Consider the following 12,316-nt stretch of genomic DNA (forward strand, 5'->3'; position numbering starts at 1 on the left):
TATAGTGGTATATTCAATTTTCAAAAATTAAATTCTTTAATAAGCGTTTTGATTAAGTCTCGCTTCATTATTCTCTTAATTAATTCTCTCCTATGTAGGTAAATGAAGGAAAGAAAAATGGTTTACTCGCATCCATAGGAAGCTTTTGTACCTAGAAGTGCGATAGTATATAGGTAAGTTATTATAATAAATAAATGATATTTTTGATATATTAAAAAGTATATCAAAGACTTCGTGGATTAATTAGTACACCTACCAGCTGGATTAGCATGAGCTTTTGGCACTGCCGTGAATGGATGACCATATAAACATGACGATTTTAAAGGTAGGCACTTCAAAGAAGTGGGTCCCGGCTTTTAATGAATAAGGAACTAAAACGAACTAAATTTATCTATATTTATATAATATACATATGTATATCTTCGAATGGTACAAAGGTATTTAGTCAAAGTAAATTAAAAATCTGAAAACGGCCAAGTGTGAATCACTTTCGAAAATAACGAATGTGTAACTTTGATCCACGAACATAATATATGATAACATGTCATGTCAGTCAGTTGGTAAATCTAGTCCATTTAGTTAATCTAGTTAATTTCTTTGTAAGAAACATAGTGCATATTAAAAAATCTAAAAAATAGTATAAATGAGACATTTCTTTAACTAACTTCATCATAAGAAAAAAATAAAATAAACAACCTTACAAAAATAAATGAAATCCCACCCAAAACAAAAATGTGAAAGACTGCCAAGTTCGATAATATGGGAATGCTTCGCCTATAAAGAAGTGAGATCTGAATAAGTACCAAGTTCCATACACATACCTCAGTTAAAATAGTTACTTTTAATGATGATTACTTGGCAAGTTTTAATAGAAAATTAAATACTTGATTCATTGCGTTTAGTAGGTTTATAACAAGGTGTATGAAAACTTGCCAAGTAACATCATTAAAAGTAACTATTTTTAACTGAGGTATGTATGAACTTGGTACTTATTCAGATCTCACTTTTAGGCGAAGCATTCCCATATTATCGAACTTGGCAGTCTTTCACATTTTGTTTTGGGTGGGATTTCATTTATTTTGTAAGGTTGTTTATTTTATTTTTCTTATGATGAAGTTAGTTAAAGAAATGTCTCATTTATACTATTTTTAGATTTTTAATATGCACTATGTTTCTTACAACTAGATTAACTAAATGGACTAGATTTACCAACTGACTGACATGACATGTTATCATATATTATGTTCGTGGATCAAAGTTACATTCGTTATTTTCGAAAGTGATTCACACTTGGCCGTTTTCAGACTTTGACTAAATATACCATTCGAAGATATATGTATATTATATAAATATAGATAAATTTAGTTCGTTTTAGTTCCTTAGGGTATAAATTTACACCGGATATAAAACACCTTCATTATTTTGAAACCGACTCACACTTGGCCATTTTCAGATTTTTCCCTTTACCTTGACATAAAGACCTACCTCCATGCCAAATTTCAAGTCAATACGACCGTTGGAAGTGGTCTAGGTTTTTGATGAGTGAGTCAGTGAATAAGTGAATAAGTGAATCAGTGTATAGTAAAAATAGCGATTTTCTGACGTCAATATCTCAAGACCTACAATAGGTATATTAATGAAATTTTGTATTTTAGATAAGTGAGGGGGTCTCAACAGATACTAGAAATTTGATATGCGTAAATAAAATAGATTTTGAGTTACAGGGGGGTCGAATTTGGCCCGAAATGGTTCGTGTAATATAACCCACGGCCGGTGTGTCGCTTTTTTGCTCGAACTTGGCGGACACACTGCCGTGTGTCTAGATTTCTTAGGTAGTCGTTACGGGTGAAAAGTCAGAGTCTGAGAACCAGTCTTAATTAGGGGCATCGTGTTGAGTAAGTCAAATAGGCAGTCGCTCGTTGTAAAACATTGGTACTTAGCCGCATTCAGTTATACTAAAAACCGACCCTTAACATATTTAGTTTACCTAATAATATCATCCTTTTACTATATATGAAAGCTTATTCGTCTTCTTTAACTTTTAACAGTCATGCTTCTGGAATGTCTAAAAGCCAACATCGTGGCTAGGTAGAAAAATTTGGTAGACTATTCAAGCTCGTAGGAGGGGTGGTGCTAAATCGGTTGGAATTCGAAAGTCATCGATTACTACAAAATTAGAATAAAATGTTAAAAGTGAAGAAAACATTCTACAAAGTCAGCGGCAAGGAAGGCTTTCAAAGACTTTCAACAAGATTCGTTAAAAATATTAGATTTAGCGCCTTCTGTTGATGATCCACAAGCACTTTTCTGTTGCTAAGTATCTGTTAAATCGATGTGTTATTTAGTTGGTTGAATATCCTCTAGATGCATTGCGTGCCAGTGCAAGGTAACGGCGCAGTACACGATTATATTATAGTTTTTTCAGGGATTTTATTTCACGTACTTCAGAGTGATTGATTCTATAATGATTCGCAGTAATCGCGAATACAAACGCAATATAGCAATGAAATAAAACAATAATAAGCGCTCGATACCTTTATATCAGGTCAGCATTTGCATGAATACAATTTTTATCATTAAAATTATTAACATGTTTATCACAAATTACAAAATACCATTTTCACATGCAGTCTTTGTCTTAAACGTTTAACAGGGAATACATTTAAGAGTATATCTTATCTTAAGTACGTCTAGAAATGTTACGGTCTCTTTGGTTATGCCTGTAAAAGCGAGGGTTCATACGGGAGGGGTGGCCGAAGTAAGGCGTTTTTATCGATGGGTAACCGCGTCGCTCGTCGAACTTGCGGCGTTCTTCCCAAAGCAGACTTTCCTCCTCCTTTTTGTCATGATCGCGTTTCTCGTCCCGTTTCTTGTCGTCACGGCGACTGCCGTAACTGCCCAGACGACCGTAAATAGTCATTTTACCGATATCGTATTTATCGTCATCATCGTCTCTGTCGTCATCGTGGCCGCGTTTATGGTCATCGTGGCCGCGTCTGTGGTCATCTTTGTCATGGTCCCATTTAGGGCCGTAACCCCATCTGATTACGCCACCTTCGCGGCCGCGGGTTTCTTCAGCACCACGATGTTCCTCGCTTTCATCTTCATGACTGTCCTTGTGGTCGTCATGGTCCTTGTGTTCTTCCTTGCTATGATCGTCATGTTTGTGTTCTTCTTCCTTGTGGTCTTTGTGGTCATCATCTTTGTGGTCATCGTCTTTGTGATCATCTTTGACATGACCGTGGTGTTCGACTATGTGATGGTGATGATCCGAGTAATGGACGATAGCGTGGAAACTGGACAAAAAATATGTGTATCATTAAGTTGCAAACCTTCATTTGGAGAAACAGAAAATTAACCTTATAAATAAATATATACCTTGTTTGTTTGCTTGAACTCGCTAATCTCAGGGACTACTGATCCGATTTGAAAAATTCTTTCAGATAGGCCATTTATCGAAGAAGGTTATAGGTTATTTTTTATCGGGGTTCATGCAGAGGTTCTCACGGGATGCGGGTGAAACCGCTGGCAGAAGCTAGTAGGCATATAACAATTAAAAACATACCCGCTATGTTTGTCCGCGTGATACGTAACGGTGCGCTTGCGACCGTCGGGTTCTATCAGCCAGTACTCGCCCTTCACTTCATCTCCGTCGCGCGACTCATGTTGTCCCTTCTTGTCATGGGTATGGGGATCGTGGACACTGTATGAGAACTCGTATGATGGATACGACCACGCCTAAAACATGAGATATTATGAAACTTTCAAGCATACCATATATTTCAAAAAAAAAATTCTGTTGAAAGATAGGATAGTTTTGAAGATAGAAATATCTTGATCCTCTGGTTTTTGGAAACACTGAGATTCGATCAAATATTCATATGACATTCAAATGTTTTATTAGTTCGCTTATGTAAGTAAAAAATAATTACTAAAATATTTAATCACTGTTGCCCTGACAATATAAGGGTCGAAGAAATGGACTTACGTATTCCTCATGATGCTCGGGCTTCTTGGAACCGATGTGAGTCAGTTCGCCATGATGCCCATGATGTTCCTTATGGTTTATTTTGATGTGTTGCTCAGAAACCGCGTGATGTCCATCTCCAAGCACACACAGTGCTAAGCTTAGGAGGATTATTGTCTGAAATTAAATTGAATTATTTAATAAACACTAATCAAACTAAATCATTATAAATAACTGAAATTAATCACGCAAAATATCTAATGAATATAATTACTTGATAAAACATTACTGAAATAAGACAATCTGATGGATATGGATTAGTATTCGACCTTTACGAAGTTTCTAAAATCAAACGATATCTACAAAAACAACATGGAAATCCAAACAATTAACTGTAAACCGCACAGCAATTTTCTTAATTATTGTTATTGATTCAAAAGTATTTACGGACAGAAAATTAAGAACTTTTTTATTAGATCCTTTATCTATCAACGAATTAAAATAATGAACGTACCTTCCGAATCATCGTGAACCTTCAGTGAATCTCTAAACTGTATTGATATCTATCGTGATCTCATCTAGTATTTATACACATATCGTTTTGGTTTTAAACATCTGCATCCTGTAATACAATACACTTAACTACAATTATATGTGATTTTTTGCAGATTTTCTCGACTTATAGATGGGTGTGCCTATCAATGCTACAAAGAGGAAATAGGATTTTCCAAAGACTTTATTATAACGCAGCGTTCCTTTGTTATATTTTGATTGTGCCTGGTTAGTTCGAAACACGAATCCTTAGTCTGATTGATCATAATTATTTGTACTTAATAATACAGTAATGAGTTCGTGGCCAAAGCCGGGTCAGTCCATAAAAGTTATAAGCTGCGTGCCACAGCGAGACTCTCTCGTCCTTCTGAAAGTACTATTTTGTAGACGGAAAGAAGTGAGAGTTACTTATGAGTACTTATTGGAGTTGTATCTTTGCAAAAGAAGTGGAAGATGATGTTCCCGTAACCTCCGTTACTAGGTAAGTTCTGACCTAAAAAGTTCAAGAAACGTTTTTATTTGTTAAATGTGGTGACGCTCTGATATAGATTCATTTTTGTTCTTTGCCTTTTTTCTGTTCGTTTAAATATTTAAGTGCAAAGACAAACTCAGTATTTCCCATTTCACTGATAATGTAAGCTATCTGATATCTATGATTAGTGGGAAACACACCTAGTTATTACCTTATTTTTATTTTTATTTGTAAAAATATAAACAAAAAAACATCTAAACGAAGGTTACTTTTTGCGCCTGATTAGAAAATTACAGCAAATTGTCTGGTTTGTGTGTCTAAGAGCCAAAAGTTGCCAGTAGTTGAGTAAATGTTTTCAAAACAGCTCTGTTTAGTTACTCGTATTCCAATAATTTTATAGAGACAATGCTATAGGGGTGAGGAATTCGTGGCTAGGTAACAGTCCCACAGGTCAATCGACCATACGGTTGAGCACTTGCCGTGGCCGCCGCCGGTCCGAGGACTGGTGACCACTGGTTGTTAATATTTGTCCTGTATACAGGTAACTAGGTAGAGAAGACCAGATAGGCGCTTCATGTGAAACATTGCTACTAAACTGCATTCGGATAGACTGGAAGCCGATTCCAACTTATTTTGTAAACGGCTAGGTAAAATAACACATAAGTACCTATTTGAAATGTTTTTAATGAATACGTACCCAAATACCCAAGGTTATGATTTTTTTCATTTTTAAACCTTATAATTGAATGTCGCTCTCGCATATGTGTAGGACTTGATCAAGGCGTAACTTAGAACCCAAATTTTTAAAATCTGCTGTAACGTAAGTCAGAATGCTGGGTGTTGCTATTGGTTTCCAATTAGGGTCGAAGTGTACCTTATGGATTCTTACGGCATAATATATTAACGCCTCTGCTATATCCTCTTAATTTACGTATTTATTGTAGATATACCTAAACTAATAAAATTATTTATTTGTAGTTTAGAATCCTTTTAGACTTCATCATGATTTTTAAGTTGTTATTACAATACGCCTAAATTTAAAATCTGGCTCATAAACCTATTTCCTATTTGTTTTGTTTCTCTAAACTTTTCTTAAGGATCTTTTCTGAAGTCGATATTTCCAAGACCCCTATCTATACTTCAGTAAATAGGTAATGAACATTGGGTAGCAGCTCGAGATATACCAAGGAACTTTAATTGAAATGTCTCAGATTTTTTAAGCTCAGTTACGGAACCATCAAAACCAAAGAAAAAAACATTACCCTCCTTCTTTGGCAGTCGGGTAAAAAAAACTCCACAAATAAAATTAGCGCTAATTTTATTTTGCGTACAAAAGCATTCTACATGTATCAATACGGCAAGCATACAGTCAGTCTTGTTTGAGCAGCAGTCAGTTCTTATCGCAGTGACGTCATCACACTCAGATGTGGTGATGAGAATGATGAACATGATGGTGAGGCGACGAGTGGTGGACGATGGCGTTGAAACTGGAACAATTAGATGAGAATATAGGTAAAGGCTTATTAACAAATACTTATTGATTATGAATAATGAATATTTTTCTAACACATTTCTTCAATCACTTTATATAGGTATATTTCCTCAGCAATAGCTGGGGATGCTGAAGATTCTATCGTGAAGTATTTTCAGTCGAGCACAGGAACCACATAAAATACTCTCTTGCATAATGTATGTTTTCGTTTTTTACTTAAATCCCTAGCTCCTCTAGCTCCTCTTTAGCTCCTTGCCACTTTCAATTGTTATTATAATACTCACCCGGTGTGGTCATCAGCCTTGTACTCCACCTTCCTGTATCTGCCGTCAGGCTCGACGAGCTCGTACCCTCCCTTCACGATGTCTCCATGACGCAGCTCGTGCTGTGACTTCACGTCACCAGTGTGGTGGTCGTGGACGGAGTACGCGAATTTGTACTCGGGGAATGCCTGTAGATGAAAGAATGGTTTAGAGATTAGATATGGTATTCTGTTCATTAGAACATATTTTTTTGTTTCAATGCGTTCTAGTTTTTTGATAGGTACTAAGTATGTTTTGTTTTGTACAGGTCAAATCATTTTGCGTCGTCATGGTTGTCAACACAGCATAAACTTTGCGCAGTGCCTTTCTTTTACGTTAGGATGTTCAATAATCTTGGTTTCATTGCTTGTGCTACAAATTGTTCTAGGTTTTCTATCATAGGTATAGATTATAATTAAATCTGTATCTAATGGCACGATTGTAAATGTATGTATGGTCCGCATAATTTCAGCACCACAAAGCTACTCTGTCCGTGAGAATACAACCACTGTCCTTGTTTTGTTTAAATGTCAGCAGCTATTGTGTTGACCACTTTATAAGATTTGATTAAAATTCAAGTACCTAATAGATACAGGACCGCCCTATTTATGTTCTATCATAGGGCGAAGGTCTCAGCTTTGAGCACTACGTTTAGACAGTTTTTTTAATACTTTTTTCAATTTCTATTTGTTCCCATAGTTAATTAGCATAGAAATCATAAAACATAATTGGTACTACTTGGATGATTTAGAAGCATTTAAAAATTGAGAAGCAGAATCCGGCTACCACAAAATTCCTGATTATATGACTCAATAAATCTAACATCGAACTGCCGTCTAATAAATGGTATCACGTCATGGTCGATTAGATACTATCATGGGTACGACTTAACAACAAATTATATGAACAATAAAATCGATTTATGTTTTACCAACAGTTATTTACCTTAAGATACTGGGGTAAGAACATAAAAACTGGACTGTATACAGGAAGTGGACGGTGTAATGTAACCACAGACCTTTCGCTTGCTTCACAGAATATTTTACCGTGCAATTACTCCTCGGGGAATTCGTTGAATAATTCATGTTTGACTAATATCTTTAAGAAATGGCTGTTTATTTTCACGCCACTTATAAATTGTCTTTTAGTATGAAAAACTCTTTTGTTTGACTGTTTCACAACTGCTTTTGAGGCTGTTGCAGATCCTTAAAAGTGCCCCAATGCAAGTGCTATGATTGCGGCAAATTTTGTGTTGAGGATGCTACCATGCACAATTTTGTGAGCTGATAGCATTAAAAGTATTATTGGCTGTAAGTGGTTGCTTCTGTTCTGTATAGTTGGTATCCCGATAAAGGATTTGAGCAATAAGATTGATGATGAATCCAGACTTAGAAATTTTTTGGTATCAATCTTTATAGCATAGGTTACGATCCTTTATCAGTAGCAAGCCGTATAAGAATGCCTACTTTAACTAGGATTTCTCGATGCCTATCCTATGACTCAACATACCCCTAAAATAAGTTCAAAAACAAATTTCCACTTACATAATGATCATGGTGCGGTATATGGTGAATAATAGGCTCAGGTACGTGGTGATGAAGAATCGGCACGTGGTGGTGAATCGGGATCGGAACTATCGGTTCGTGGTGATGATGGATAGGTATCGGGTGGTGCGGCCCGTCGTGCTTCTGCAACTCCTGGTGGGAGATCGCCGGGTGGTGGTGATGGTGGTGGTGGAACGGGAAGATAGCCTGGCAGGCTGACACCACCGCGAAAAGTGTTAGCACCTGGAAAAGAAGTAGATGAATAGTAATCTTAAATCTTACGAAAGCGGGTGTTTAGTATATTTTAGTATGGCTCAATCGCTTTCGTGAGATACTATAAAACTGTATCAAATACAAAAGCTTACATAACTCTATCCCCCTTTTAAGCCTAACTAAATGGATGACCCTATTTCCAGTTTTCAGACGAAGGATAGTTTTATTTTGCGTGCGCGTGAGCTTTAATGGTTATAACTTGAAGATTAAAAATTAATGGTAATACTAAGTTACATTTTGTTATTTTATAATGTGATTTTATATATGCACTGTAATAATGTGTTAAATTGTTTACAACTATAATAATTCCGTGTACGTCTAGTTTTATTACTTTAGCGGAATTTAGTTCAGTGGTACAAGTAAAACCATAAATGATCCATGTTGTCTTACCTAAATCAAGAACTTTAAAAATATGAAGAGATTTTTGATTATATAAATATAAGTTTGTATTAATTAGCATTGCTGACATTATTTCACGAATTATGTTCTTGAATATTTCTTTTATCGTCATGAAATAAAAGTAAAAATCCCCGTTATAGATAAAATAGGAAATTATTTTCCAAATATTGACCAAATTTTTATATTTATTATTTACATTTTGTACATTTTGTATCATAATATTATTTAACATGAAGTAATTATTTAACTTTATTCATTTCCCTGTAACACTTTTACCTATTTACTTGTCAGTGGTTATTGAGAGTACTGTGTTAATAGAACTATTATTGAGATAAAGTTATTCGCATAATAAACATTTTTATGATAATTTTACGGCGGCGCTTGGTAAAGCTATCATGTTATATAAATAAGGGTTTTCATAACTATTATTATATGAATGTAACGGTGAGATAATATATGAAAATATTGCAATAGTAATTCGCTGTTATTTATATAAAAAATAATACAACAAACCGGAAAATTAAACCTATTATAGAGTGAACGATACGGGAAATATGAATGTTTTTACTGAATTTAAGGATGCTGTTATAAAGTATAATTAAAAGATTTGTAATTCAAATGGCAAACCATTAGTAGAGTATTAACACCACTGCTTATAAAGGTACGCTGTACTGGAATTTCGGGGTGTTTACGTTTACGAACAAACATTTCACACGCACAAGCTCAACGTCCTAAAGCCCATCTTATGAGTAAGAACCAAAGACAATCACGCTTTTAGTAAATAAATATGAGCAAAAACTTACTTTAGCAAACATTTTTAAAGACACAAATTAGCACCAAATATGTTCTCGATATGAATACTAAAAGACAATACTGCCGCCAACTTTGCTTCATTAGTTTATATAGAGGTTTTAATTGTGGGAATTATTAGAGCAAAAATCCATTGATCAATTTCTCAGGGTTTGCTAACCGCCCCTGCTATCGTAATTGTGGAAGTATGCGTGTAAGTACATACATCGAAGCCGTATATAACGGATGTGAAGTTTAAACGAGCGCCAACTAGGTGAAAACCACCAAAATTATTGCAGGAAAATATGTTTTTTATGAATTATTGTTTCAGAAATGCCTGTCCATCATAGCACTTATATTTTGTAGTCTGCTTACACTTGGCGATTCTTTACTCACAATTCGTACGCAATGCTAGCTTGCTAATTGATTATACGAATTTAATGTGATTTTCCAACAGCAGGAAAAACAAAGGAAGTGCAACGAGAAAAGTGGCAATTTCTACGAAAAATCCCTTATACCAGGTATTATATTATTTGGTTGTCTTAAGTGCATGTGACCGAACAAGCGTGTATTTTTTGCTCCACCTTTTCAATTTCGTTCAAACATTCGTGGTATTGAACAGCAAAAGAATTTGAGTTGCATGGTATCTGTTGGTACTGTAATTACCGCATTTTTAAACCATTTGTTTCGATATAAATAGTGCGTTATTATATGTTCGGTTAGGTAAGGTATTTAATCGCATTCAATAAAATCAATGACCGCATAGCATGTTTCCTGTTCAGAAGGACACACGTGAACTAGGTTGAATTTTAGATTTAAGGATGTATGGGGTATGGGTCTTTGCGCTGAGCGCTATGAGTACATTTAAAAGTGCGGCGGCGGCGAGCGCGGGCCGTGCGGCCGGCGCTGCGGGGGCGGCGCGGGCCCATCTCGCGCCGCTGAGCCGCGCCGACGTGCGGGCAGCGCTCGCGCGCTTGCCGGCTAAGCGATCCGCTGGACCAGATGGTATTCCGGCCTTTATTTTTAAAGACTGCAGTGCAATATTGATAGGTCCGTTATTACATTTATACAATGTTTTTATTCGATCTGCAACGTTCCCCGATCGTTGGAAACTCACTCGGGTAGTGCCGGTGCCGAAGGGCAGTGGTGGGCCTGAACCCTGTGACTATAGGCCTGTGGCAGTGTTGTGCACTCCAGCTAAGGTGTTCGAGTCAGCGATTCACAGCAGCCTGTACCCACAGGTAAGTGCATTGCTATCGGACGCGCAGCACGGCTTTCGTCCTGGGAGGGGAACGACGGGGAACTTGTTAGATCTTATGACACACGTTGTGCCAGCGGTGGATGCTGGACTACAGGTGGACGTGGCCTACTTTGATTTTCGGAAAGCTTTCGACACTGTAGATAATGATATCCTGCTTTCGAAGTTGGCCGCCATAGGCTGCACTACGCACACTCTGACATTCTTTGCAAGTTACTTGAGAGACCGCTGTCAGTACGTTGATTGCAATGGAAGCCTTTCCGAGCCCTACTTTACGAGGTCAGGAGTAAGTCAGGGCAGCAATCTAGGACCCTACTATTCATATTAACCGTCAATGACTTGCCGAATGTGGTTTATAACTCCACACCATTATTGTTTGCTGATGACCTAAAATTAATTTTAAAAATAGAGCAGAAAGAGGATCATCACATATTACAGCAAGATATAACCAAAATTGAAAAATGGAGTTTAGAAAATAGATTATATTTCAATGTGGCCAAATGCTCCGTATTATCATTTAGCCGAGCACGAAACCCGAGTCATCACCAATATTGCATGGACGGAAGGCCGCTGCAGCGGGTCTCTGATGTCAAGGATTTAGGTGTGCGCTTCACTGCTGATGTGAATTTCAGGACTCATATCAAAAGTGTCTGTAAAAAAGCTTACCGAAATTTAGGGATGATATTACGGTTAGGTAACCAATTTAATAACATAAACGCCCTTAAAGCTCTGTATGAAGCCATTGTAAAGAGCCATCTAGAGTGTAATGCCGTCGTTTGGTCACCACATGAACTCAAATATAAACTGATGCTCGAGCGCATACAGAACAAATTTATCAGATTTCTGTATTCAAAAATGTATGGTGTTTATCCAGGTTATCCACTGTTGTACCCGACTCTTTTTGTATTAGGAATGGTGGGTATTATAAAATTGAGGTGAGGAGGGATGTAGCTGTCACCACTTATTTATTTAAAGTACTTCGTGGCAAAATACATAATCCGAGGATTTTAGAAATTATTCAGTTATGTGTCCCGGACGCATACACAGCGCGGCGGCGGCGGCCGGCGCTGCTGGCGGTGCCGCGCGCGCGCACCAACCTCCTACAGCGCGCGCCCCTGACGCGTGCACTGCGCACGCTCAATGCGATGTCGGAATCGGGACAAATTGATATATTTAATTGTACTCTGAATGAATTCACAAGAGTAGTGTACTGTACCTGCTCTAATATAATTAATGTTTAATTTTTAAGTGTGTAGAGTAGTTTAGAT

General features: G+C 36.8%; 2 protein-coding genes across 2 annotated transcripts; both read right to left on the reverse strand.

The window, feature by feature from the left end:
* Positions 1–2,604: 2,604 nt before the first annotated feature.
* On the reverse strand, positions 2,605–4,493 carry LOC135116678 (sarcoplasmic reticulum histidine-rich calcium-binding protein-like). The gene is made up of 4 exons (XM_064034323.1): positions 4,482–4,493; positions 3,989–4,144; positions 3,566–3,738; positions 2,605–3,296 (listed from the first exon to the last, which is right to left on the reverse strand). Exons 1-4 carry the CDS (start codon positions 4,491–4,493, stop codon positions 2,681–2,683), a joined length of 957 nt encoding a protein of 318 aa, XP_063890393.1. The 3' UTR covers positions 2,605–2,680.
* Positions 4,494–6,411: 1,918 nt separating this feature from the next.
* Positions 6,412–9,816, reverse strand: LOC135116766 (cuticle protein 8-like). Its single transcript, XM_064034324.1, has 4 exons — positions 9,805–9,816; positions 8,330–8,572; positions 6,768–6,934; positions 6,412–6,478 (listed from the first exon to the last, which is right to left on the reverse strand). The coding sequence occupies exons 1-4, from the start codon at positions 9,814–9,816 to the stop codon at positions 6,412–6,414; spliced, it is 489 nt and encodes a 162-aa protein (XP_063890394.1).
* Between the last annotated feature and the right edge of the window lie 2,500 nt (positions 9,817–12,316).

Source organism: Helicoverpa armigera, chromosome 4, assembly GCF_030705265.1.
Source record: "Helicoverpa armigera isolate CAAS_96S chromosome 4, ASM3070526v1, whole genome shotgun sequence".
NCBI classification, from domain to species: Eukaryota; Metazoa; Arthropoda; class Insecta; order Lepidoptera; family Noctuidae; genus Helicoverpa; species Helicoverpa armigera.

Bases quoted from the DNA above. Each gene is read 5' to 3' on its own strand.
- LOC135116766 (XM_064034324.1), bottom strand. The intron at 6,935-8,329 runs GTAAGTGGAAAT...TTTCATCTACAG, and splicing joins TACCGCACCATGATCATTAT to GCATTCCCCGAGTACAAATT. The intron at 6,479-6,767 runs GTGAGTATTATA...TAATTGTTCCAG, and splicing joins AAGGCTGATGACCACACCGG to TTTCAACGCCATCGTCCACC.
- LOC135116678 (XM_064034323.1), bottom strand. The intron at 3,739-3,988 runs GTAAGTCCATTT...CTCATGTTTTAG, and splicing joins CCGAGCATCATGAGGAATAC to GCGTGGTCGTATCCATCATA. The intron at 3,297-3,565 runs GTATGTTTTTAA...TTTTTTGTCCAG, and splicing joins CACGCGGACAAACATAGCGG to TTTCCACGCTATCGTCCATT.